The sequence below is a fragment of the Anastrepha ludens genome, chromosome 6, assembly GCF_028408465.1.
Source record: "Anastrepha ludens isolate Willacy chromosome 6, idAnaLude1.1, whole genome shotgun sequence".
In the NCBI taxonomy this organism is placed as follows: domain Eukaryota; kingdom Metazoa; phylum Arthropoda; class Insecta; order Diptera; family Tephritidae; genus Anastrepha; species Anastrepha ludens.
The window spans coordinates 55,323,209-55,350,669 of NC_071502.1; the positions used below are offsets into that span (position 1 = coordinate 55,323,209).

Genomic DNA, 27,461 nt, shown 5'->3' on the forward strand with positions numbered 1-27,461 from the left:
GGCATAAAATAGGGACTCAAACCACAAGTCGTGCTTTGGATGATCAACGTAGTGGATCTACCAATTTTAGCGATGCCTGGTTTGGGGGGAAGCTCTTCGAAATGGCTATAATATCACTAAACTGGGGAGAGTGCAAAGGACTGCATGCATTGGCATCACAGGAGCATGTAGAACTTATCCCAGTGTTGTCCTGAACGTCATTTTGCACTTTCTTCCCATCTGGCCTCTGGAGGCAATCTCTCAAGGGACATATTTGGGCAGCATTTTTGGGCAGTTAACACCGTATTTCTCTGAACTTCGGACAAATCTCTCTATCCACAAACTGGAGTTTGAGGGCCATGCCTGAGTAATCATTCCAAATAGGCAGGATTGGAACGAGGGGAAATCTATACCTAAGCTGGTATCTCTATCTTCACTAACGGCTTCAAGATGGAATCGGGTGCAGGAGCAGGGGCTTTCTCTAAATCAGCCCATTTATCTATATCCTTAAAATAAACCCAATACTGCTAGCACTTTTTAGGCAGAAGTCTTTGCGATCCTGCAGGTATGCAAAATTCTTAGGTAACGTGGGAGCGAGGGAGATATTAACATATTTTCCGATAGTCAGGCCGGGCTCAAGGCTTTGACAATGCCATGGTGCAGATCCTGTAGTCAACTCCTGTAAGGAGGAGATCACATCTCTTGGGTGTGCAAGTAATATTTCCCTGATCTGAGTTCCAGGACATAGAAACATAGAGGTAAATGAAATTGCTGGTGAGCTTGCCAGGATGGTGGCTGAATTTGTCTCAGAGATCTCATACCTGGTCATCGGCATCCTCTTGACTGTTTTTCATGTGGTATTTCGAAAACTCTGACCCCCAGTACAAGATACGAAGGACTCAGAAAGCCCTAGGGTCTCCACGTCACTCAATTTCCAAACTCGTAGCTCTGTTTACCGGTCAATAAACCAACGGTTCACATGCGGAAAAGCTAAGTTTACCATTTAACCTCCATTGCAGTAGCTGTGGGGGCCTTTCAGAGAAGGAGGCTGTTAGCACTTCGTCTGCAAATGTCCAGGTTTGGTAGCTAGACAATTAAAGTCACTGGGTGCTCCTTTCTTCGACAGCCTGGGACATGGCGCCAACCTAAATCCTGTCTACCTTCTCAATCACACCAATACACCAACAGCTCTACCTGGCTGTAGATATCTGCCTATTGGAGGTCCCATATGCTATCAAAATGGCGATTTAGTGCTACTTGCTGAGCGCCAAAGTAGCACTTCAAACATTTCACCTACCTACCCACCTGTGGTCTTTTTTAAAAAGCAATCTAGTCTATCTTAACCTGTAATCTGGTATCAACTACAGATCGCCAGTTTCTCACTTCGTCTTCGGCCCTCTAGACAACCCCAATACAACTTATTCCATTTCGCAACCTCCTGTCGACATAATTCCTCAATCGTTTAAGGAATATATGGTTTTTTTACAGTATACTTTCTTTCAGTTTTCAAGATCTTTTTTTCTTTAAGTTTACAGTAATTGGTCTTCAATGGTTTCGTCATGGGTTTTCCACTTCAGTTTCTCAAATAGAATTAATTCCATTAAAAGATATCTATCTGTGCCTACAGTAAGTATATTTCCTCGGACATTTTGTATTCCACGATGTGGCACACCATATACAATAGTAGTCAATCCTGAATTTTCAGAGACCAGGTGTTTGATAAAGGGACTGAAAAACTGGGTTAAAGATATTAAATGTGTGAAAAAATTCCCCATCCTGAATCACATTTGTGAGATTAAAATTTGAAAGTTGTTGAGTGTTTTATTTCCGCCAATAGGTACACGCCCCCACATTCAGTATGCAAACTTAGCTTCGCATTTATTTTTGTATTGTAAAACAAAAAGGATCAACTAAATTGCGGCGGATATTAAAATCCTTCGAAAATGGGTCTTATTACTCCCCTTGTTGACTCAAAATTTGGACTTGCCTTGCTGTAGATTGAAGTTACCATTGCCTAGTGCTAGCTTCAGACCCAATAGTGCCATCTTTTCCGCCTTTAGATAGTGTTCATCTTCAAATTGACAGAGAAATTTAGGATACGCATCCGTGTTAATATCTGCATCGAGAAAGTTCCATTGTGGTATGTCTATGGTGAACGGTTTTGTGGCAATACTAGGAAAACCACTTGGGAGAATTTCCGGCCTTAACATTGTGCCAGGGTCATTATTTCTGCCATTTTCCGCTCCATCCAAACTAGTGGCTAACGATTTCTGTCCCAACACTACAGGTGCGGTTCCATTTATTTGTTTAAAATGCTGCTCCAAGTAGTCGCCATACGAAACATCGTCGAAGCCATTCTCTGTGTTACCACAAATACTATTCGCCTCGGAAAGTATAACAACATCGGCATCGTCATCACTCTTAAGTGGCGCAATTATTGGCGGCGTTAATTCGTTAAATGATGGGATATTGATATTTGCTGCAGACGTCGTTATAGGTGCGATAGCTTCAAATCCCGGTATTGGTAAACCTGCTGGCGATGACGATGTTATTTTTCTTGGACTGCCATCAGTTGGTGTGGCGGTTGTTGCAACCGTAGACGGCGGCGTGCCTGTCGGTGTTGCCGCAGCACCATTCAGACTGGGAAAAGGCTCGCGATCCGCTTCAGCTTCGCTACCCGAAGCGTCTTCATTCTCATTAGCGGTGCACTTGAGCAGCGCCTTCGTGAGCTTCTTCTGTGCAGTATTTGCATTGCGACGAGGCGTAAGAGTTTTGATTTTTACCAAGCATGAAGAGCCAGCGCCAAAAAGTACATCTGAGTAGAGCGTGCCAGGACGGCAAACTGACGTGGAGTCGGCTGTGCTAACGTAGGTTACTTTATCGGCTATCTTCACTGGCGTGTTAGAGTATTTCAGCCAGGAGGGAGAACGTTTACGTAGGGATTTTGATTTCTTGCCGGAAACGGAAATGCTATTGTAACCAGATATTTGTTTTTCCGAACGCTTCCAACTACCGGATTTCACTTTGGTTGGCGGCTTTAAAGTGGACTTGGAAGTGCTGGGCGCTTCTTTTGTGGTGTTGTTACTACCATTATTGTAATTATTATTACTAGTATTGCTACTGCTGGGCCTTTCTATGAAGTATTTGCCTTGTGCCTTCAACAACTCCGAAATGGATTTCTTCGAATCGGTTTTCGACAGAGAACGCTTACATTTATCCGTTTTCTTAATTAACTTTGGCGATTTTGATTGTTGTGCATGTGAATGTGAGGACGGGTGTTGTTGTTGCTGTTGATTAGAAATGCTTGCGTTTTTGCTGCGAAATAAGAAAACAAATAACTGATTAAACGCAATACACCTTCCTCAGTTTTGTACTTTTCCGGTTACTTTGAATTTTTGGAGCAAATAAAACCGCTGACCATTCTGGTGAGAAACATTTGCAGTAAAGATTGGAATTTCTATGCCTTAAAAGTTGATTTAATAAAAAAAATGTTTGACAAATTTGAGTTAATAAAAACTAAAAATTCGAACCAAAAAATCGAACGACAGCGGCAGCACTTTTGTGAAATGAAAAGCATTGAGGATGAATAAGCTCGATCAGTGACGAGCGAACATAAATATTAAAAAATCAAAAATAAAATAAAGTGAGCAAAATATATTGTTTATCTGTAAATGTGAGCGATCGAACCCATTAGTTCTCAAATGCGATTTTATTTATATGATTTCTTCGGCTGTTAATCCATTTTTGCCAGCTTCGACTTCGACCACATTCGCCTTAGAAGCCTAACGAAGCCTAGCACGCAAAAGATGGATATCTTCATGGATTGTGTGGCCGGAAATCTCACCTAAAAAAGCTACAACTAAAAATAATGTATATCCATTCCCTTCATCTCACAAAAATCAACAATCCGGAAATGACATTTTCTGCAGCATTTTCGAGTAAAACAAAAAATGCTACCTTTCCGAAATCCAATGCAAATTATCGTTCTCTTCGATGACGACATATGCATGCTTTCCAATTTCAAGATACAATAATCTTTTTTGAGAATAAAGGCATCAAGCTGGATATGCAGCTCGACACAAAATTCGGACTGATGAAAGACTTAAATTGAGAAGAGTTTACGAAGTGGAGTGTTAATTGCCGTCAGCATATGAATCAGTGTATTTTTTCAAACAAAAAATCCTAGGTTTTTCACAAAGATTGAGTGATCCAGTATTGGACTACACACTTTTAAAAGCTGGTTGAGAAGTTGAAGGTAATACTTAAATAAGTTATCAGTTGTCGATCGCGTACCCATGAAAGGAAGGAGAAGTCAAGAACGCAAAGTGACTATTCAATTTTGTAGGAAACCAAGGCGAATTGATTAAAGGTGGTACCGGTAAATAAGCTGATTTGTTTTATTTCTTTCGCCGTGTCCATGTAGCTGTCAGCACAGAATGAATCAAAGTGAATTCATTTTATCTTTTCTACTCTTCAATCAAAAGTTGTTGTTGGTCTAGTGCCACCAACTGTCATGAATGAGCCTTGAACTGAAAACAGTGTTTCAAAGGCTTACAGACGTTACAAAGGCGGATTTTTTGACAATCTTAAAGTTCAAAATATTATAAACCAAATTGTATATTTATTATCATGAATTAATATATTAAACACTTCCAAAGAACATTTTGGAGCCAGCTAATGTTATTTTACACTGTGGAACTCTAGCTAAGAGATCAGCAGTTAAGCGGACTTGCAGAGTTTTTCGCATTTTTTTTCACAAATTTTCTTAAATCCCATCGGCGTTAGTGACGAACAGCAACACCATTTGTAATGCCGGCCTAGAAATCCAACGAAGAATCTATCTCACCAACAAGTGCTACTGTGGACTGAGAAGAAAATCGAGCAGCAAAATCCCCTCACAGCGAACAGTCGCCACTACATATTTGCATATAACTTGGACAATGAAAAGATGCGATAAGGCGGTACTTGGAGTATGCGAAAAAAGATTTATGTACCATTTAACGTTGCAGTAAATGATGGAAGTATCAGTTCTATGAGCTTTACAGGAGCTTTATGTTAGTGCAGCAATTAACAGTTGCGTCTAACGAGTGGATCAAAAATGCTGCAACTCGTAAAATTCGTCCGTTTTTGCTTTTTAAAAACATTGTTAAGGATTAAGTGAATAAGCAAAACTTTAATTCAGTTGTCACGACATAAAGGCCAAGTCAGATTAGCAATCAGGAATAGTCGATTCCATTTGTTAATAGAAACTAATTCAATAGAATAGACTAGAGTGAAAAGTTCGTGGAAAGTCGAAGAGATGGCATTACAGGCTCATATCGAGATTATGTTTAGGTAGTAGCATCTCTTGGAAAAACACACACCACTTTTCAGCCAGATCAGTCCATTTCCTCGAGTTTGTTATTCGCTTGAATCGAGGGCATTGAGTGATTCCTTTTCTCATTACGAGAAAGCACCAACTGACGCCTCAGGAGTTGTGCTCGCAAAATTAATGGAAATCGTTTTTCCACTCGTTTCACATCCCTCTATTATCCACACTTGGTTCCCTCGGATTCCTCGAACTACTATTTATTTCCCCTCTGGCGGGAAAAAGATTTTATTCCAACGAGGAGGTGATTGCAGAAACGAATACCTATTTTTTAGATTTGGACAAATCCTATTATTCAGAAGGAATCGACAAACTAGGACAGAACAGCCATAGAAGCGTATAAGTCTAGAAGGAGACGATGTCGGAAAATAAAATAGGTTTACCCAAAACAATGAAGTGTTTTTTTTATTTCTGCACGGCAAACGACACTCGTATAAGTATTGAAATGTAATGGAGAACATCAGCTGATTGCCTAGCTTTTTTGATATCCTGTAGTTTTTTCACGGAAATATATATGAGTGATCGGCAACTTCAAGGGAAAATTGAGAATGAGAGGCGTTCCAGATATGGGCCGCTTTCGCTAAAATTTATTCAAAAAAGGTGAGAAGAAATGAAAGTTTAATTACCAAACTACGGAATTACAATTCTCGTTAATACAGTCAAGTTAAGATTTTCGGTAGCCGCACGTCCTTACATTATTCACGCCAGAGTGCCAGTATCACCACTGACTCCATAGGAATAAGATCGGGCGACTAAAACCTAATGCTGCCATAGGGCACCCTGTCTATAACTACACTTAATAGGTAACTTAACTTTATTTTCATCATCATCTTAAAGTTAAATATCTAAATTCAGCCACTAGATGGTATTATTATAGATAATAATCATACGTTTAAGGGGCGAAACTAATGACCATTATAAAAGGTATCAGGTCAGTCCATAAGTTCGTGCGTATTTTACCTCAATTTTGTACGATTTTTGCATACAAAAAATTATTCACGGAATATAACGGAACTATTTATATTTTCTTTGATATATTTCGCATTCCCCAAGTGATTTTAATCGCGGATAGAAGCACGTGTTGTTAAAAAATAAAATTGAATCTTCGAACGCGTATAAGAGGCATATTTTGTATTTTTTTTTATAAAAATGGTAAAAATGCAACAACTGCTGCTGTTCACGGAGAGGATACCGTGAGTGTAAGGACTGCGCAAAAGTAGTTTTCAAAATTCCGAAGTGGTAACTGCGACGTGGAGGATGCCCCTCGCGCTGGTCGTCTGGTCGTCCTGAAGTCTTTAACTCCGACGCCTTGCTCGAACTCGTGGAAGCTGAGGCAAATTTGACAGTCGATATGATAGCTCAGAGGTTAAATTCACTGTTCCATGTTCACAGACACCTGGTTCAGTTAGGAATGGTTTCAAAGCTAGGAAAATGGGTTCCGCATAGACTTTCCGTCGCCAACCTTCAGCAGAGAGTGAATGTGTGTTCTCAGCTGCTGCAACGGCTGGAAAATAAAAGTTTTTTAACCGTATCGTTACTGGTGATGAAAAATGGATCCTTTACAATAATCCTGTTCGCAAACGCCAAAGGTTAGATAAAGATGAAACACCAGAACCGACCCCTAGAGATGGCCTTCACCCCAAAAAGGTTCTCCTGTCTATTTGGTGGGATATGGCCGGTATTGTTTATTATGAACTTCTGAAACCAAACCAGACGATAACTGCTTCCGATCAGCTATCCCATCAGCTATCACACCTGAATGAGACACTTAAAAAAATCGACCGTCTTTAGTGAATAGACGCAAAGTTTTGTTTCACCACGACAACACAATTTTCAACAATTTCACAATTTTTTTGCGGTATGAGGTCACCGCAAGGCAAACATTAGGCAAGCTGAACGAGCTCGGATGGACGGATATTGCACCTTGTGATTATCACCTTTTCCGTGGACTTCAATCCCATATGAGTAACAAGAACTACTCCCCAAAATAAGCTATAAAAAGGGATGTCGAAGCATATTTTGGCTCCAAGGACAACACATTTTTTGAGCAGGAAATTGAAAATTTGCCTAAACGTTGGGAACCCATTGTAAATAATGAAGGAAAATATATTATTGATTAATAAATACTTTAAACATATTTTTTATTACATAATTTTAAAACCCCCTTTAAAAAACGCACGAACTTATGGACTGACCTGTTATTTCAAAAGGGACGCCTAGATGTGAGTAGTGAATTGTTCCTAGACGGTGCCTTTCTTTATGTCCGAATGAGTCGAGTATTCAAAGGTTGGTGAAAAAAGGAAAAAAAGTTGGTAGAAAAGGACTGGTAAACCAACTAGACGTTCTGTTGAGGATATTGCTGCTGTAGCGCAAAATTTTGCTGAACAACCGTCAACCAATCTCGAAGTTCTCAACAATGAGGCATTCATAAACTGTTTGACAGACTCAACTGTAGATGAGCTCGTGGTGGACATTTAAATGATATAATTTTTCACATTTGACTGTTAAGAGCCGTAGTTTGACTGAAAATAGTCAAACCTAAAAGAAATTAGAAATTAGCCGAATGGGTTGGTGCGTGATTTCCATTCGGAATTCACAGAGAGGTCGTTGGTTCGAATCTCGGTGAAAGCAAAATTAATAAAAACATTTTTCTAATAGCGGTCGCCCCTCGGCAGGCAATGGCAAACCTCCGAGTGTATTTCTGCCATGAAAAAGCTCCTCATAAAAATATCTGCCGTTCGGAGTCGGCTTGAAACTGTAGGTCCCTCCATTTGTGGAACAACATCAAGACGCACACCACAAATAGGAGGAGGAGCTCGGCCAAACACCTAACAGAAGTGTACGCGCCAATTATTTATTTTTTAATTTTTTAAAAGAAATTAAATGTTTACATGTTTTATTTTAAAACAACATCTAGGAGCGTCTTTTGAAAGACCCTTTATTAATAATATAATGCATACATATAGTTTCTTGGCAAATCTATTAAAAGTAGTATGTCTGCTCACTTTTTTGTTCTATTTTGCCCAGAAATGCAGTGAAATAAATAGACTCTATGACTGATATACTGAATTTGCCAAAATCGCATCGACCACCCGCTAAGTGACACGTGGCGTAGTCAATTGGATCACTACGGGCCCGTTGTCACAATGGGTCCGTTGCGGCAACGAATTTGACTGAGAGCAAAATAGAGGTCAACGAGGGTAACAAGAAGTATATGCTGTCAACTAGAAAAGACGCACGTCGTTTTGGATCCAGCATTTCCAAATATACTTTGGAAATTGTCAAGGAGTTTATGTACCTTGGTACCGCCATCACCACAACAAACCGCCTGGAAATAAATCAATGTCAAGAGAAGATACTGCGAAAAATCAGTCCTAGTATGTATGCAGAAACTCCAACAACGAAGGTATTCGGATGGCAAGTTAGAGGACAACGACGTAGGAGAAGATCATGCCTACGATGGAAGGACCAAGTCGAGGGCACCCTACCATCGACTGGTGTAACAAATTGGAGAAGGCATATGCATGGCAGCCGGTTGTTGCAGTCCGTCTCAATCCCATAACGGATTGTGAATCTTGATCAGGCCATACAAGTAAGTAAGTAGGTAATTTACTTCAAATAACTTCAAGTTGTGCATATATAAGTGCATTCACTTGTCAATGCTTCCAATTACAAAATACCAAATAATGTCGAAAACGAACAGAACGGGCCATTATTAACACCAGATCTCTATCAGGAGCACATCCTAGATTGTTGTTGTTGCATTTGCGTATACAATTTTATTCGGATCCCAGTCAATAATGGTCAATACATCACAGTTATTACCTCATATATATATATATATATATATACATATAATTGGCGCGTACACTCTTTCTGGGTGTTTGGCCGAGCTCCTCCTCCTATTTGTGGCGTGCGTGATGTGCGTTGATGTTGTTCCGCAAATGGAGGGACCTAAAGTTTCAAGCCGACTCCGAATGGCAGATATTTTTATGAGAAGCTTTTTCATGGCAGAAATACACTCGGAGTTTTGCCATTGCCTGCCGAGGGGCGACTACTACAATATTAGAAAAAAAAACTTTTTCTTCATTTTAATCTTTTACCGAGATTCGAACCTACGTTCTCTCTGAGTTCCGAATGGTAGTCACGCACCAACCCATTCGGCTACGGTGGCCTCATTTATTACACCATGGAAAATTCCTACTGTGAACCAAGTCGAAAAAAACCTCTTGGCACCATTTAGTAGACTTGGTATTTTACGTCAATTCAAATTTGTACAACCTTTTTTCGAAATCCAACTATTTAGCACAAAAAAAAAATATATATTTTTTAGAAAAATGTTGTCGAAAATCTTCCAACGCGGCTTTTTGGGTGCAACTAAAAATTGTTTGAGGTACGCAAGATCAACGAGCGCAAGAGAATTTAGTAATTTACTCTATTTGAAATTCATCCTTGCAGCTTTGGTGCAAATCGAGTTTTCAGCAATGAATACAGTCCTTATATACCCGGCGGTGGACTTGAGAAGCTACAAGGCGGCTTTAAGGAGGAAAGCTTTTTTAAGCTAAACGACGTAAAATTGATGCTGAAAATGCGTGAACAGACATTACGTGGCTCTGGATATGACACCAGTGATATTAACATTGCAATTGCAGAGGTCGACCGTTTGCAACGCGATACGGAAAATGAGGTTCATCGTCAGCATAGTTTAATGAACAAGCAAAAGAATTGCATGGAGGAGCTATACTTTCTGGTCGAAGTGAGTGATTCCAAAATGTAACAATTATTTCGTTTTTACAAATGCAGTTAATACTTACAAGAATGGCATATTTATATATTTTTTATTTTGTTATGCCGCGCCTTTTACGCAGGAAACGATGAACTTGCATAAATTAGAACAGAAAATGCGCGTGGAAGTCGAACAGAAGTTGCGTGATGAACGCGCAATGAAGGAGCGTCAACGTGCTTCCGCTGAGTTAGCAAATCAAATGGAAGCGATGCCTAAAATGCGCAAAGCCCCAGTATTCAAGTGAATTTTTATTTATATATATTTTTTTCCAATCTCCTTTTTATTGAAAGGCAAAGAAAAATTACGATACAAATAATATATTTTTGGATAAAAATACGTTTATATGCACGTTGGCTTTTTTAAATTTTATTTCGTTTTTAAGAGCTACATACGTTTGTTTCCGGATGCATATCTGAAAAAGTGGGTGAAATTTAAAAAAGCCCAACTGCCGAATCGTACGTTGCATAAATACGAGTATATAAACGAAACAAAAACAAACTAAGACACAAAACTTGTTAACGAGCAACTGTTGTACAAACGTTTTGCACAAAAGCGCGTAAAGGTCGTTTCGAACATTTATAAGTAGTAGAAAATTTGCAGTAACCAATTTTAGGTAATAAAAAAAATCATCGAGACTTGTGAAAGTGACCCAAAAAAGCCACTAACAGAAAGCAATTATTTATTAATTGATAAGTTTCGAATTCTATCGTTAGCTGAATACTAGGCACATGCATTCATATATCATATATTTGTATGTAGTATTTATTTTATGATTTTTTCCTTAAGAATTTAATATTAAAATATATTTGAGCGAATAGAAATCAAAATCGTTTGGCATTTATTTATGTATTATTCATATATATATACAGGGTCCGGCACCCGAAATGTAACCAACTGCATAGGCATCAGCTGTCTGTAAGTTGGCTAAATGACAGTCCAGAGTATTGCTTATAAGCGCGCGGAAGCATTTTGCCGAGAGTAAACGCGAAAAAAGAAAATCAGTAATGGATTTCAAAGTGTGATTGCATTATACTTGGCGGTAAAATCACAACCAGCGATTGTTCGTGAGCTCGAGCACCTTAAAGTAAATAAAGTTTTTGTTTATCGCAGCAGCACTCGTTACAAAGATACTGGTAGCATCGCGAAATGTCATGGAGGTGGTCATCAAAAGACTGCAACGTCCCGTGAAATTGTTCAAAAAGTGAAGAACCTACTGAGCGAAATACACGACGAAGTGCCAATCAAATGGTGAAAAAACTGAAAATATATGACCGTAGCATCCACCACATACTGAAAAATGATCTCATAGTCAAGCCTTACAAATCCAAAAGGCGCATGATTTCACACCAAAGCAGCAACAAGTCAGACTTGAGAGAGCGAAGGAGTTGCTTCGCTTGGCCGAAAGCGGTCAATTTCCGTGTTCCGAACATTGTGTTTTCTGACGAGAGAATTTTTCAAACAAAGCAATTCGTATACTCCCAAACCGATAGGGCTTATTGACCGACCGTTCAGACGAGAATTTGAGTCATCGATTAGCCAGCAGGAGCCAGAATCGCCACAGTTAGTGGTTTGGACCGCTGTAACTGCAGGTAAGTGCGAAATATTATCGGAAAAGTATTCTGGAGGTTGCTTTGAAGCCGAGGGCAGACAAACATTTCGCTGACAGACCTTGGACGTTTCAACAGGACTCGACGCCGTCGTCTCACAAAGTCCGAGTGAAGCAAGTATGGCTAAAAAAACAATGTTCCGAACTTCATAACGTCCACACAATGGCTTTAAAATTCATCAGACGCGAATCCGATGGATTATTCTCTTTGGGCCATTTTGGAGGGCATGATCCGAACTAAAAGATTTACCAATCTCGAGGCGCTGAAAAAAGCCATTGTCCGCCAGTGGGACAAAATACCTGCAAATCACATTCGGGCAGCTTGCGATTCGTTTCTGGACCATCTCAAGGCAAAAAGTGGTCATATCGAGCAAAAGTAAATTGAATAAAAGTAGTTTTCCAAACTAAACTTATGGCCTTTTTAATTGGCTACACTTTAATTTAATTTCAAGAGCTACCAATGTATCCAAAAAAGGTCACAGTTTGGTGCGGTTTATGGGCTAGAGGTATCATTGAACCGTACTTCTTCAAAGATACTGCGAATCGTAACGTAACTGTGAATGCTGAGCGCTACCGTGAAATGATATCCAACTTTTTTTTGCCCAAAATGCAAGAGCTTGACTTGCATGACATATGGTTTCAGCAAGACGGTGCCACATACCAACCAGCACGATTAACAATGGACTTGTTGAGAGGCGAGTTCGGTGAACATTTTATTTCACGTTCGGGACCTGTCAATTGGCCACCCAGATCGTGCGATATAATGTCTTTAGATTATTTTTTGTGGGGTTATGTGAAAGCTCATGTCTATTCAGACAAGCCTGCTTCAATTAACGCATTGGAAGACAACATTAAAGCATTTATGTGTGAGATACAGGCCGAAACATTGGAAAGAGTATGCCATAATTAGACTAAGCGGATGGACCATTTGTAGCGCCATCGCGGTCAACATTTGCATGAAATAATCTTCAAACATTAAATTATATGGACTGTACTATCGATTTAAATAAAAATGTCATGCATTTTTCTGAATTTGACGTGTGTTTTTTTGAAAAACTTTCCTATAGCGCTTAAAAAATCACCCTTATATCATCTATGGCGCAGTATAAAATAATAAATTAATTAAAAATTTCATTAAAATCTCTTTCCTCGCCTATTTTGGGTGCCGGTCTTCTGACGTCTCTCTTCAGCCGCTTAATCACAGATCACGATATCACAGAATTGAACTCCATAAGTTGTTATAATCTAAGATTAATTCTAAATTCTAGATAACCTACGCTGAATATTTGTCCAGTAAGTCCAAACCGGTCTTAGTGTTTGTTTGTAAATAAGTACTTAATTTGTTGCGTATTGATAAGCTTGAGCGCCTACCAATGAGATAATATAGCTTATTTAATTTCATGTCAAAAACGACAGCTGTTCATATCAAAAATATTAACTTTTCTAAGCTCATAATGGAGCAACAGTGTCCTGTGGAGTCCTGAGTGAGTTCGTAGATCCTCTCTGCTTCAAATTATAAGTAATTGTTATTCTCCATAACCTTATTTTATAGCCAACGGTCCTTAAATATTTTATGCTCCCAGGTGCTATGGTTTCGAACCATAAATGACCCAAACACTACCAGATGTCCTCATACTATATTATAATCGAACTTTAACGATAATCCCACAAAAAAGACCAACAAGATCAAATCGCAGCTCCAAGTTGAGCAATTATCTTTGTCAAGATCGCTTATAAGTCGATTACCGAACAGAGTACCCAACAGATAAATTTTTTATTGATGATGATAGTGTAACATGGTGCGCCTTCTTCCTTCTGAAACCGGAAATCGACCAAGTTAATTTCTAGAAAAAGATTGCTGCAGCAATTTTCAATAGAAAGTAGTTTTATGAGCCAGATTCTAAATCTGGGGACTTGTTTTAAAGGGCATATTTATAAAGTCGGTTAATCAAAATCAGTCTTGAGCGCACGCTGCCTGGTGAGTCTGAAAGCCGAATACGTCGAAGTGGCCTGCAAGCTTCGTTTTTTTTTTCACTTTAGCAGAACATTTTTTTACGAATTTCTAAATATTGTTCTGCGCTCAACCAAAAGCGAGCCTATGCCAATTTAGTTGGAGAAAATGTTCAAAATACGCCTCGCTCAAACCTTCTTTTCAGTAAATGTACAGTTTGGGCAACGCAGCTGTCACCAGAGAACAGGAGCACAATACTAACTGGCATTCCAGATTTTAAGCGGGCAATAATTGTCGGTGTCAAAAAAACACTTGATTTCAAAATATAGACTGGCCCACCCTTTATATTCAATATCTTTGAATTTCTTATTATTGAAGTGTTAGAAAAATTAAAAAAAAAACTGTTCACCTCATTGTCTAATTTTTCTAATCAAACTCAAAATTAATTTCCGGTATAACTTTTTACGGTTTAGTTTTCGCAAAGCTTAACATACATTTGGTGTGGCATACATTTTGGCGCGAACTAAAATTGTTACAGCTGATGCATTTCCCCATTCCAATGAATATTCATTATTGCACACAATTCACTCGTTGCGAGCAGACAAACAGCGGAAGTCATATTCCGAAAATATTGACGATTAGTCTCCAAAACTATTTATAAACATTTTAGTGTATAAATATAAACAAATAATTGTGAAATCTAAAGAAATTTACTCCGCAGTAGCAAAACAAAAAGGACAAAAATGCTGACACGCCGTTTAATCGTTAACGTACAAGCGTTGAAACAACAGTAAGTGAGCGAAAATTTGTTATAGTTTACATAATAGGGCTAAAAGGCGAAGAGGAATTAGAAAGTGGTAAAATTTATTAATTTAGTTGTCGCAAAATGTCTCAAGTCGGTGAACTGGGTAGCGGTGCAGGCAAAGGTGGTGGTGGTGGAGGCTCCATACGCGAGGCAGGCGGCTCCTTTGGAAAAATGGAAGCAGCGCGTGAGGAGGAATTCTTCTACAAACAGGTAGATAGATGGCAATGAGACTAAGATATGTATGCATTTAAATAATTTCGAAAAACAAATATGTTTGTTTGTGCTTGCATTTTCACTTTCATAATCATTAGCAAAAGGAGCAATTGAAGAATCTGAAAACCAAGAGCGGCGAAACAGGAAAGAATGCAAATGCAACCGCACAACCGGCAAAGCAGTGAAGTGAAGCAAACAGAATGAAAATAAATAAATATTCGTACGTGTTGTTTTTGGAAAGTTGCCAATCAATGAATTGCCCCCAATAATTTGAATATCTCATCAGTAGGACAGTTAAAACAAATTTATTTTGCTCGACTAGATCCATAAAATTATACTAATTGTAGTTATTTGAAAGACTATTTTACAATATAAAAAAAGTAAAATCAATCAATTTCCGGGTATTTATTATCATTTCAAAAATAATTAAACAAGAATAATATAATAGAAATGTGAGCAAATTGAAAAAGTTAAAAATAAGCATGACTTGGCAGTGAAGTAGTTGAAGTTGAAGATGGGGTGTGTGTGTACGTTTCCACAACAGTCGGTTCTACGTTACCGAAACGATTTATATCCGGCCAAGGACTGTCACTCCAGCAACATTCCCCGTATGTAAATATGGGGAATGTTTATGCTGCTACAACAACAACAATAAGATGGGGTGTGCGAGGGAAATAATGATGTTAATGTGTAAATATCAAAATTTTTCTAAAAATTAGTTAAGCAGGAGGGCCTTCAAAAAATGAGTCTAGATATTGTTTTAAAATAAAACAGTTAAAAATTTAGATTCTTTCAAGTCTTCCTATTTTTATTCAAATAACAATTATACATATATGTGAAATGACATCATTTAAATATCCACCACGAGAAATCTGTCAAAAAGTCGATGTATGAATGCCTAATTGTTGAAAAAGTCGAGATTGGTAGAAGGTTGTGCAGCAACACATTGCGCTATAGCAGCAATATTTTAAACAGAACGTTCAGTTTTTGGTTAGCAGTCCTTTTTCTATCATTGGCTGAACCAATATCGTGAGATTTTTTCACCAGCTTTCTAACTATCGACTAATTCGGGCGATTATTTCCACCAAATTCGCGAATTTTGCAATATGGTTTTAAAGATCGACCATTCTCATAATAAGTTTCAATAATTTAAATGCATTGTTCTATCGTGAAAAATTATACATCTGTCGTCACTTGTGAAAACCCCTTTATAAACATGGCGTAATATAGATGGAAAGAAAATTTATGGTAAGCAAAAAAAAACAACAAATTAATACGAGTACAAGTATGTCAACTCAGCAGCTGATTCTGTCAAATTCTTCGAGAGGTGATGAAGAGGCAATCCTTTGTATTCTCTCAACCGATAACTGATAAATTGCAATCAAGTTCGCTTGCCCAAAAAAGCTGCAAGAACAAACGAAATCGAGAAAGGCAATGGCATTTCAAATCAAGCAATATTGCAACATTACGTTTTATTTGATACTCTATAAGCTGTTGTAAGATTGAGAAAGTTATTTTTTTATAGAACGCGATGTTTGAAAGAGTATAAGTTGCGATCATAAAAAAAATCAAACCTCCCATGGAAATGAATATCACATCAATCAAATCAAGTCCATCAGAAAGCACAAATTTTCATTTTGTCCAGCACTATTCTCCAAAGAATCGATTTCTTTTAAATCAGATTCATATTTAAAATCTGTTCGATATTGTTATCTGCAGTATGCACCTAAAACTATGATCACAAAAGCAGTAATTAGCAATAAATCCACGAAATTAATCTGCCCGTTCACATTTGGCAGATTACCCGCAAAATTGAGAATCAGCTGTCAAGGCTGTTTTGAAAGGTGTTTTCTCATAGAAATTGCTTTGGTGGAATATTTTGATTTGTTTAATTATTATTCACGATATGAAAAACAGACAAGGAGAAGGAATAGCTAATTTAATTGCGCAACTGGTTGCTAGTAATAAACAGTTGGAGGAAATCCGTAAACGACGTTTACTGAGATTTCAAAAAATGATGGCAGCAATACGCATGCGAAATTCGATATTACATATATATATATATATATAATTGGCGCGTACACCCTTTTTGGGTCTTTGGCCGAGCTCCTCCTCCTATTTGTGGTGTGCGTCTTGATGTTGTTCCACAAATGGAGGGACCTACAGTTTTAAGCCGACTCCGAACGGCAGATATTTTTATGAGGAGCTTTTTCATGGCAGAAATACACTCGGAGGTTTGCCATTGCGTGCCAAGGGGCGACCGCTATTAGAAAAATATTTTTCACCGGGATTCGAAAGAACGTTCTCTCTGTGAATTCCGAATGGTAGTCACGCACCATCCCAATCGGCAACGCGGCCACCGTAATAATATGTAATAACAGGGCAAAGCGTTTAGGGACACACGTTTTTTCTGTAATATAAATGCATAATTAATAATATTTAACAAAAATGTTATTAAAATTATGTCTACAAAACCTGTTTTCTTTGCCGCCGTCCATTTTATTTAGTTTTTACTTTGACGTTTCTTTTTACATTCGTAAAAACTAATTATCGATAACACATAAAACACAGGGTTGTACCTCAAAAAGTATCGTTATTATCCATGATGGAAAGAACAATGAGATGGCGCCTATCGTGGTCCCGTTACTTTGCGCTCAGCGAATTTGACAACTAGTTACGTGATTTTAGCTCCAGTATGGCCAGATTACCATTTTCTTAACTTGATTTAGCATTTTTTTTTTGTGATTTTTATTATTTTTTGTCTCGGAATTTTAGTTCTTTCTTCATGACAATTTTTAGCTGTTCTAATTAAAATGTCATGTTTATAATTTTGTAAAATATACATTTTTTAATAATTTTTTAAATAATTCACTCAGTTTTATTTAGCTTTACTTTTTTTAACATCTGGTGGCATTGCCCGCGATTGCAGGTGTTGTTGGTGTTCTTCTGCTTTCGGCAGTCAAATCTCTCTCTCGCTACTGCCGTGTTGCCTAGCTTTGGATATAAAAAACGCACTAAAATGCCCATTCAAAGAAAATAACCCAACAAATTTTTATTGAATCACTTATAGAACTTTGTATGCGTGGCAAATTGTCTTTAAAATGTGCGTTTTTTTTTTAATAAATGTGTTATGCTTATGTACAATTTAATTTATGAGTTTTTTTTTGTTAAGCGAGACTCTTTTGTTAAGGGAACGACGTATTTGCTAAATTTGAGATTATGTAACTAGATAAGGTACTCTTTTTGTAAAAATGTCAGTATGGTTTCTTTAGTACTTTCTGGTATTTTGCGGCTTATTTTTACAATGAATACACCTCTTGATGCCCTATGTCCACTAAGGATTGATGGTCGGAAGAAACTGTGTAAAAAGGTTTTCAATCTTAAAAAGAGTTGAGAGAGGGACTTTTAATATTCTTGCATAACCTTAAAAGGACCAAAAAATTAAATTCACACTTTCAAAATATCAAATTTTATAAGAAGCAACTTATTTTCATTAGAACTAAAATCTTCTCAGAGTGACCTTTTTTAACGTTTTTTTGTTTAATAATATAGTTTGTTTTTTAATTTAAAGTTTCGGTAGCTTTAAATTAAAAAAAAGAAACAAACACGAAACTTCAAAATTTTCGCATTTTCGGTAGAAAAAAGCACTAAATTTATTGCGAAGAGCAAATGGTTGGCAATACTGCACAACTCAGCAAACGTGACGTCACGTACGCTCTGATGGGCGCAATCTTCTTTCTATCATTCTTGGTTATTATCTAGGATTATTTTATAATCCCAGATTTTGGGAGAGACGTTTTGTATGGGAAATCACGCTTTTTAATTACGGATTTTGAGTTAAGCACGAAAAAGTAAATAATCTACTTATATGTAAACGTATGTGTCTATGTATAAAATTAAGTTATCGATTATTCCATGAGTAATTCTTGACCGGTTCAAAAAGGCAAACAATGCAAGTGGGCTTGAACTTTTTGTTAAGTCTAAAGTAATTATAACAAATATCAGCAAATATATTGATTTCCTAATCAGTCGACGTGCCAAGCTACAAACATGTAAAAATATTTAGACCGCAAATATTCGCTGGCTTGTAAATAGTAAACAAACTGCTGATGACCACTGCAATTCAAGTGATAACCCTTGGCACCCAAGTGGATGCTTGATTTTAATGCCATGCACAAACAGCAGATAACTGCTACATTATTTGAAATATCTGTTGATAAGACATAAGAAGTGGCCAATTCGTGCAAAAATTCAAAATTTAGCGGCAGTATAAGTTTAGCCACCGCTTAGGGGAGGGTGCACCAAGTAAATTGTCCGCAAATCGAATAGTTTGGAGTAATTGCAAAGCCTTATATAAGGAAAGAGTGAAATATATCATTAGAAAAATGACGACGATTGGAAATCCTTTGAAAAAAGTACTGAGGCAGCGCATGAAAGCCGAAGTTATACCAGCCATTAGCGCCGAGTCAGTAGCGCGACAATCGAAGGCCATTTTCGAAAAGGTTGGTGCAAATACCATATACCATTACATATACGTAATATTTATATTTACAATTGTTCGCAGGTAATCGCCTCTGAGGCTTTTCGTCAAGCGGCTGATGTTAGCATCTACCTGAGCACTGGCAGCGAAGTTGATACGCTGCCGCTATTGCGTGAACTCTTCAACCAGCAGAAAAATGTTTTTGTGCCTACTTACAGCGGTAAGCTGATGGAAATGGTGCGCGTCAAGGATTGGGCGGACTACGAGTCATTGCCACTCACCAAGTGGAATATTAAGCAACCGAGTGCAAAAGAGGGGCGCGAAAATGCGTTAACAAATGGTTAGAAATGCTCATTGAACACATGTAAAAATTGTTACACAGTTTGCCTATTACCATAAATGATATTTTTCTTTATCTGCACAGGCCGCGGCATTGATTTATTCCTAATGCCAGGTGTTGCCTTCACCCTGAGCGGTGGTCGTATGGGTCATGGCATGGGCTATTATGATAGCTTTCTGAAACGGTATTTTGACACCTATCCTGAAAAGAAACCTACATTGATGGCTCTGGCATTCCGCCAACAAATAGTAGACGAGAGCACTCTGCCGCTGGAGCCACATGACGTACGACTTACAACTATTGTCACGGAATAACAGCTGCCCCCACATTGTACATATGCACTATATGTAAATTGTATAGACCTTTGTGTTAAAGATGACCGTTAATTTTATATAAATGTACATTTATATTTTTAATTAAAAAAGAAAAAACTAACTTTTAATAGTTTTCATTTCCATTACTTAAATTCTAGCGTAGATAGGGACGCGGCCGACCACCACGACCACGTGGGCGTCCAATGAAATGTGAACTGGTCGGGTAATGTGAATCACCAAAGTGCGGTTCGGTAGTGGCGCTGCGATAATGAGGTGACCCACATTCGTTCCATGTTGACGGTGATGAGGTGCGCATAACTTTGGATTTGCTATAAAGAAAAAGTAAATAATTAAAAATTCATAGTTACGAATATACACATTTCACACACCGAAACGCGGCTGCTGTCGATATGCGTGTACCGCGATTGCGTCCTACACGTGAACCACGCATTATAGGTGGTATTTTATTGTAGCCCGTCGGACCAGTGGGTTGTGCACCACAAGTCTCCAAAGCAAGAAAGTCATCGACATGCAAGGATGGTGGACGCGATGTATTCGGCGGACGTGAACGGAAAAGATCGCCACGTGATGGTGGCGCACGAGCAAAACCACGACCACGTACTGGTGTAATATAGATTTTCTTCTCTGGTCGCCCAGTACTCGGCTCCACTTCGACACGCCGTGTGCGGAAGCATGGTGCTGTTGGTGTGCGCTCGCGATTCGATTGTGGTGAAGCGGACAAATGTAGGACGCGCTTACAATCCGATGTCAGATTCGTGTCGGGGGATAAACACTCTGCAGCCAATTCAGTTAGATCGCAAGCTACGCGCTCGTATTTGTCATCATCCAAATCTAGAGTGGCCGCTTGTAGCCAGTAACGTGCGTGCAATTGCTCTTCACCTGCTGACACGTCAAATTCAATAAAAATGGGGCGGGCAGCAAACTGCATGACAATGCCCTCGCTTTGTGGAAGTACTGGTTCGCTGGCAAGCGCGGCGTCTTCCTCGCTTTCTGCCACTACAACGTCGTCGAGAGCCTCCAGCTGCGTAGTTATTTCAGAAAGAAGTTTACTGGCGGAAGTGATGTCATCTTCTACTTTGATTTGAGTGGGTGTATTGTTCTTGCATTTTGTGTGTGCGGCGCTCAAACGTTGCATTAGATTTGGCTGCGTGTTCTTTTGAAAGCCCAGCAAGAGAGATAGCTGCGAGTCAGACCATTTTATAGTACGTATGGGTATTGTTTGCTGTTGCTGCAAATATTCAGCAATGTAGATAAGGGAGTGTAGGAAACTAATGAGTAACTCAATGGAAGTGATTGGTGTCTGATCTGATTCAGCACATTTTAAGAATTTTTCGAACCATTGTTGGAAATCGGTGCGTTTTTGCTTCAACTGTTGCGTCAAATGATATAATGTAATGCTGTGCAGTAATAAAAAGAACAAGTTATTGGTAAGGTATTAACAAGAAAAAATTAAATAAGTGACTTACTCAAGTTCTGTTAAAAGATTAAGGTTGTTCAACGCTAATTCGTACAATTCCTGATGTGCATCGTTATGAAATAGATTCGTTAGTATAGCTTCAATAATGCGCGGTAACAGCTCCTTAGCTGGCAGTGCTGCGGCCAAATTCAACTCGGGCGATGCTATTGATTTCGGTGAAATAAAGGAAATTCCTGCGTCTATAAAATTTTTCAAAATGCTTTGTATGGACAATTGGCAGTTCTGCACAATTTCAGATGCTGGCCCAGCATAACAAAGTACCGATTGAAAGAGCTCCCATAGTTTGCCGTTTAGTATGGAGATCGCGGAAATCTTCAACGCGGCAAATGGCGTCAGACGCGCGAAAAAATTCAATAATCGTGCCAAGTGTGCGGTGGGTGTGGCAGAAGCAGAATGCCACTCTGTACACAGCAAATCGCTAAGAGTTTTTGTGATTAGGAGCGTCATGTTGGGAGCCAGGTCAGCTAGCTGTAGGCAGACCTTTGTCATGAGATCCACCAGTGGTGGATATGTGGAGGGTGCAATTGTTTCAATAAGTTTGGCAATTTGTGCGCTTTGCGGATGCAAATGTGCAGACCATAGCTTTCGTTCGGTAATCAAACGTTGAGTTTGAGTTTCGGGTAATTGCGTATTGGCGGGCAGTGGCATGGGCAATGGGAGTGGCAGCAATTCAGTGAGCACATGCAGACCTACAAGAGCAAGGGAAATCAATAATAATAATTTTAAGTTTTCAGTTAGTCTATGAAATATACCTGGTATGAATGTTGCTGGACCATCGATATTCTTCAATATTTCCCTAATCATTAGCGTCCACAATGACTTGTGCAGCGATTCTTCGTCCTGTTCATTGGGCTGGGTATAAGCCAGCAAGAGCTGTATGATCTCCTGCTTGGCCAGTGCTATTTCATGCGAAGCCTGACTGGCAGCAGGGAAATAATGCAAGAGAAAATACGCTTTCATTAGGTGATCGATGGCAGTCAAATCCTTAAATTCAACATCACGGCATTGTATTGCATATGAAAGCATAGCGCGTAGCACTTGGAGTGCTGGTAATATTATCTGACAACAATATAGACCCTGCATCGTGATTAAAGCGGGCGTATGTAAGCCGGGTTGTTCAAAATACGAGCATAATTTCTCAAGTATTTGTATAATTGTCTGCACCCCGTCTGCGGAGTAGAATTGCAGCGTTACAAACCGATGTTTTAGTTCCTCCGTGTTCGAGCTGCGATATGCCTTACAGGTGGGACCGATAGCTAGGTGACGCAGAATACGCAAGCCCATAATCAAATCACCAGGAAAAGTCGTAATGTATTCCAACGAACGCGCAATTACCTCCACTAATGGCGTGATATTATCGTAAGAGAATATATTTAAGGCTTCCAAGGGCTTTAAATAAACAAACATCTCTTGCAGCACTGCTGACACTGAGGGTTCAAACGTTTCATGATTCTTAGCCAATTCAAGTATGCTAGCGCCGTGTTCAATTAAATAATCCAACTGAGCACAGTGCCGCACGCAACAATCCACCATATCAACAGCATAACTAAGCACAGGACTCTTATATTTGGTACCCGGTGAGGAGAGTTGTCGCTGCGCTTGCAAGTGTTGTTCCTTCTGTATGAGATCCATGAAGAACTGCATATTATTATTCATTCCTATTGCTTCAACGGTAAGATGACGACCCGGGGATTGGCAGGTTTGTGAGTACAGTGCATGCAAATGTGTAGCTAGTCTGATGACGTCATAGTTTTCAGCGCGTGTTAAGTGCATAATAGCATCCAAATGGTATCGTGTTTGCACTTTGTAGGCCAACTCTACGCCGAGTTGATGCAAGCGATTTAACAAAGGTTTGCGAAGCGTTTGTATATTGAGCTCAATGCGCGCTGGCGTAAACTCTTTAGAGGGTTCAGAATTGTCCAACTCCATTCCTACATCTTTTGATTCTTTAGCTTTTGTTTGGACTTCGACGATTGCGGCGGTAGTGGTGTCACTGTCAGACTTTTTAGCAACGCTGCCTGCACTTTCCGGCTCTTGTTTGAGGTGGGTGAGTTCGTCAGCAACTTTCACATGCACTATAATAAAAAAAAAAAATAGTAATTCGTTATAAAATTGTGTGCACGATCTGAGTATATAATATTGCCGTATATAAAATAATAATAAATAAGATATAAAATATAGAAATGCACTTAAAATAAAAATTCTAAGAAACTAATAGTCTGTTATTTCTCCAAACTCACTTTCATAGTCCTCCTCCTCCGTGGGTGTCACATCTTCTGGCACTTCCTCTATGCCCAACAGCGCAGCTACCAATAATTGCGTAGTCTCAAAACAATCATCAACAAAATAATCGACACCCACGTGCGTCTCTAACAATGTTTGCAGTAAATCTAAGACACGCAGCAACAACGACGAGGGCAGTTCACCGGCATTGACCAAAAGTAGAAGCAAAGATTCGCCTAATGCATGTTGCACGAAGTAAGACTGCAGTGAGTTGGCGAAGCTGCGCTGTGCTGCAGGATCATTGGCTATTTCGAATTTTTTAGAGACGGGTAGAAAACGTTTCGGTTGCTGGTAGGACCACGAATTACTTGTCAGAGCATCCAAAATTTGCTCAATAGCTTGCTCGATGTCGGAATATTGTTCGGCTGCTGCAACCGGAGTATAATTGGTGAGCACGAATAATTTGCTGCAACTTTCACGCACACATTCGAGCGCCTCGTTCAAGTGCAGTTTCTTGATAATCGCTTGCAAAGCGAATTTGATGCGTGAGAGATGCGACTGCTGTAATGTGTTCAATAACAACTGATAGCCATTCAATTCTCCGCCTACAAGGAAGTAACGTATGCCCTCTTTAGTGTCGAGTAATACATAGACAGCCTTGAGCAACATAAGCTTAATTGAAACGGCCATATAATTTTCTTTGTAGAGTTTGAAGAGTGCGTTGAAAGGATCGAAATTCTGTTTACGCAACAGGTGCTCCAAAAACGGCGGTGCACATGCCAAAAGTTCAGTAAGGCGTGCACCTACTTTTATATGACGTATCTTGAAAGCAGGTTGTTTTTGCAAACAAGCAGATTCGAATTCTAAAGCTATTTTTAAAATATTAAATGATTTTGTGAGGTGGCTTGGATCGATTTTGAAAAACTGTTGTAATACGAAGTTGCGGCGCTTGAATTGTTGCGTTATATAAGACAACTGATTAATAAGCTGTTCACTCAAATAAACAAAGTTCTCACGCTCCTCTTTAGTGGTTGTTGTGTCATTAAAAACCTCAATACTGGTGCATTTAGTTTGAAACTCATATTTACGCATAATGGCTACTAAAGAGTTCAACTCCTTCTGATATAAGGCTTCCATTTCACTCTCATAACGATTTAGTGGCATTGTGAAGGGATTGAATTCGAGTATAGCAGGTCCAGCAGCAGCAGCTGCTGCTCCTAGTTCACTTTCGAATTCATCACCCATACCTTGCTCAATCGCAGTATTGGAATCTTCATCCCCGATAATCTCGTCATCACTGAGTATGGGTTCAAATTGTTCACCCGGCGTACCAGGTGTTTCTTCATCATCCAAAGTTTGTGTATCTGCTGCACAATTAGTCAAGGATTCGTTGGAGCGCATATAACTGCGGGACTTAAGTTTATAATGTGCGTCGTCTTCCGAGTACTCCATAATATCGGGAGAACGTGGGCGTGTTGGAGAGTCAATCGATGCGGGTGGCGTACGTGGTGGCCATTTATGCGACTCCTCGGCGTCGGAACGTGAGCGCTCCGAACGTTTTCGACGCGAACGACGAGAGTAATCTGGGCTCCGTGACCAGTCACGAGATATTTTCTCCCGATCGCGTTCGCCACGTGAACTAAAATTATAAAAGTTTTTAAATATTGTAATATTCTTATACATCAGGGTTAAAAAAGAAAACTGGTTGATAGCTTACCGCACATATTCTCTTTCATTGCTTTCCGAGTGTGTACGGTTGCGCGGTGGTAATGAACGCTCCGAAGAATGCGATGTCTTACGTATACCACGTTCACGTTCATCTCCTGAATGCTGATAATGCTCGACGGTCCCTCGCACGCCACCATATTCTAAATCGTCTCGCTCAAAATCACTAAGATTCGCTTTGTGTACCGTTGGCACCTCATTCGGTAATGGCTCTTTCCATTCGTCTTTACTTGTTTCCTCTGGTAAACTAGGCTCACGTGCTTCGCCGCTACCACTCAAATTACAAATCTCCTCAGGGCCAGCTGGTTCACAAGGTGGCGGTGGTGGGCTTGCTATTGGTTCATTCATCGAATTCGTTAATATACCATACACTGCCAAAGTAATAGTGCTGTACCAGCCACGTAAGACTAAACCATCAGTTGGTATTTTCTCCTGTGTACATTCTAGGTGAATGCAATCGTTTTGGTTATACTTCAAGTGGCCTAAATTTTCAAAGGTTGAAGCACCCGGCATGCCCAAATCGTTCACAAAAAAGTCGATATCGAATTTTGAGGGATTGGTGGCGCCCAGACGCACACCACCGGGAAAATCGGCTTGCACGCGTGCTCCCAAAGGTATTATTCGCACTTGAGTGATATAAACTGGTTTTGGGAATTGCACAAGGTCGAGATTGATGTCCTAAATAAACGAAACGTTAATAACACTTAATATGCTAACTGCAGTCACAAAATAACTAATACTACGTATATACTAGTATCCCGCTTACCGTGTCCACTTCATGTGAAAAAGTGTCAAAGAAAAGAAGCTCAGCTGCATCGTCAGATTCCACCATTTTACACTTAACTGATTAAATACTAATTCTAATACACTTTGCGTAGATATTTAGTGTAAAATAAAATTAATAAAATAGTATAAAAAGAGGAAAAATATTTATTTTCCACCAGCATTAGCCAAATCGGCTTTATGCCAAAATTTTACAACTAATAATGCTTTCTATTGACATGTTTGTTTCCTGTTCATATCAGAGTTGCCGTTGCACCGTCTAAATTTTTAAACTCACTATTGGTATTGTTGGTATACATCAAGGCGAATTTATTACAGGTGACAGCAAACACATATAAGTAAAACCCTACATGTATTTGTTGTTGCGTTTGGTGCAAGCATCATGTCAAAATCAGCAAGCAAATGTAAACATACGAATGTAAACATACCAATACATACAAGCAAAGCATATCATTTTGACGTAAGCCATACCTACGGTGAAAAATTCAGCTGGGTGAATGCTGTCACCTTATTAAATCCACCTTGGTATACATGGTGAAAAGATTTTTAAGGTATACTAGGCAGCATACCATTTTTCGGCTCTAAACGAATTTTACAGATGGGCTGACGTCACTTGGGATGTGTTTAAATGTGTGAAAATTTAGCTTGTGTTACTGATATACGATAAAAATCAACACAGCCGGTGCTCATATCGATGAATACAAATACTTCAGTAGTAACACACTCAAACTTAGTTACATTTATGTAGCTCTTGCACATGGAGCTATTGCGTGTAATTTAGATATATCTGCAAAATGGAGCTCGATTGCTCCTGCGTGGTTAACAAATTGTGAAAAGTTGTGTGTTTAAAATTAAATTCAGCTATATTTGAGTTACACGGAAGAGCTAAACGTAAGCGTGTTACTATCAATTTTAATTAAACAAAAACTTACTTTAAATAAAGCGCAATAAAATGGCTCACTTTCGCCCATGTTTTTTCACCATATTCGTAAACAAACCGTTGCCATGATATGAGCATTGGATGTGTCAATTTTTATCGTAAGTCAGTAACACCAGTTAAATTTTCTTTAACATATCCCAAGTGACGTAGCCGCCAAAGTTCCCCTCAACAATTTTTTTCCACCATAGCTATCATGCAAATCTTGAAATCTATCATCATTGGTTTAGATTAATTTTATCATGTTTACAAGTAGAGTTTCATGTCACTTTGAACATTAAAGAATTTTTATCAGCTTTTTTTTTTTTAATGAAAAGCCTTTACAAATATGTAACATAGTTACATACGTGTAGGACTCGAGAAAGTGCTTGTGGCGTCCTCTGCCGGTAATGAAATGAACACAATCTGTCTGGAATATCCAGCATTCCAGTCGCTGTTTCCAAATACTCCGTT

The 27,461-nt window shown here is 39.0% G+C and overlaps 5 protein-coding genes across 5 annotated transcripts; 3 read left to right on the forward strand and 2 right to left on the reverse strand.

Moving 5' to 3' along the window:
• Window positions 1–1,803: 1,803 nt before the first annotated feature.
• Window positions 1,804–3,523, reverse strand: LOC128867330 (kinesin-related protein 12-like). Its single transcript, XM_054108449.1, has 2 exons — window positions 3,366–3,523; window positions 1,804–3,294 (listed from the first exon to the last, which is right to left on the reverse strand). The coding sequence occupies exons 1-2, from the start codon at window positions 3,413–3,415 to the stop codon at window positions 1,950–1,952; spliced, it is 1,395 nt and encodes a 464-aa protein (XP_053964424.1). The 5' UTR covers window positions 3,416–3,523; the 3' UTR covers window positions 1,804–1,949.
• A 6,081-nt stretch (window positions 3,524–9,604) lies between these two features.
• Window positions 9,605–10,949, forward strand: LOC128866685 (uncharacterized). Its single transcript, XM_054107591.1, has 3 exons — window positions 9,605–9,740; window positions 9,806–10,103; window positions 10,216–10,949. The coding sequence occupies exons 1-3, from the start codon at window positions 9,685–9,687 to the stop codon at window positions 10,375–10,377; spliced, it is 516 nt and encodes a 171-aa protein (XP_053963566.1). The 5' UTR covers window positions 9,605–9,684; the 3' UTR covers window positions 10,378–10,949.
• Window positions 10,950–14,250: 3,301 nt separating this feature from the next.
• Window positions 14,251–15,102, forward strand: LOC128868002 (ATPase inhibitor A, mitochondrial-like). Its single transcript, XM_054109687.1, has 3 exons — window positions 14,251–14,480; window positions 14,567–14,705; window positions 14,807–15,102. The coding sequence occupies exons 1-3, from the start codon at window positions 14,434–14,436 to the stop codon at window positions 14,891–14,893; spliced, it is 273 nt and encodes a 90-aa protein (XP_053965662.1). The 5' UTR covers window positions 14,251–14,433; the 3' UTR covers window positions 14,894–15,102.
• Window positions 15,103–18,537: 3,435 nt separating this feature from the next.
• Window positions 18,538–19,963, forward strand: LOC128865653 (5-formyltetrahydrofolate cyclo-ligase). The gene is made up of 3 exons (XM_054105885.1): window positions 18,538–19,210; window positions 19,273–19,528; window positions 19,613–19,963. The coding sequence occupies exons 1-3, from the start codon at window positions 19,094–19,096 to the stop codon at window positions 19,840–19,842; spliced, it is 603 nt and encodes a 200-aa protein (XP_053961860.1). The 5' UTR covers window positions 18,538–19,093; the 3' UTR covers window positions 19,843–19,963.
• Window positions 19,911–26,281, reverse strand: LOC128865652 (protein virilizer). The gene is made up of 7 exons (XM_054105884.1): window positions 26,055–26,281; window positions 25,281–25,966; window positions 23,581–25,202; window positions 22,093–23,415; window positions 21,330–22,029; window positions 20,232–21,260; window positions 19,911–20,171 (listed from the first exon to the last, which is right to left on the reverse strand). Exons 1-7 carry the CDS (start codon window positions 26,118–26,120, stop codon window positions 19,997–19,999), a joined length of 5,601 nt encoding a protein of 1,866 aa, XP_053961859.1. The 5' UTR covers window positions 26,121–26,281; the 3' UTR covers window positions 19,911–19,996.
• Between the last annotated feature and the right edge of the window lie 1,180 nt (window positions 26,282–27,461).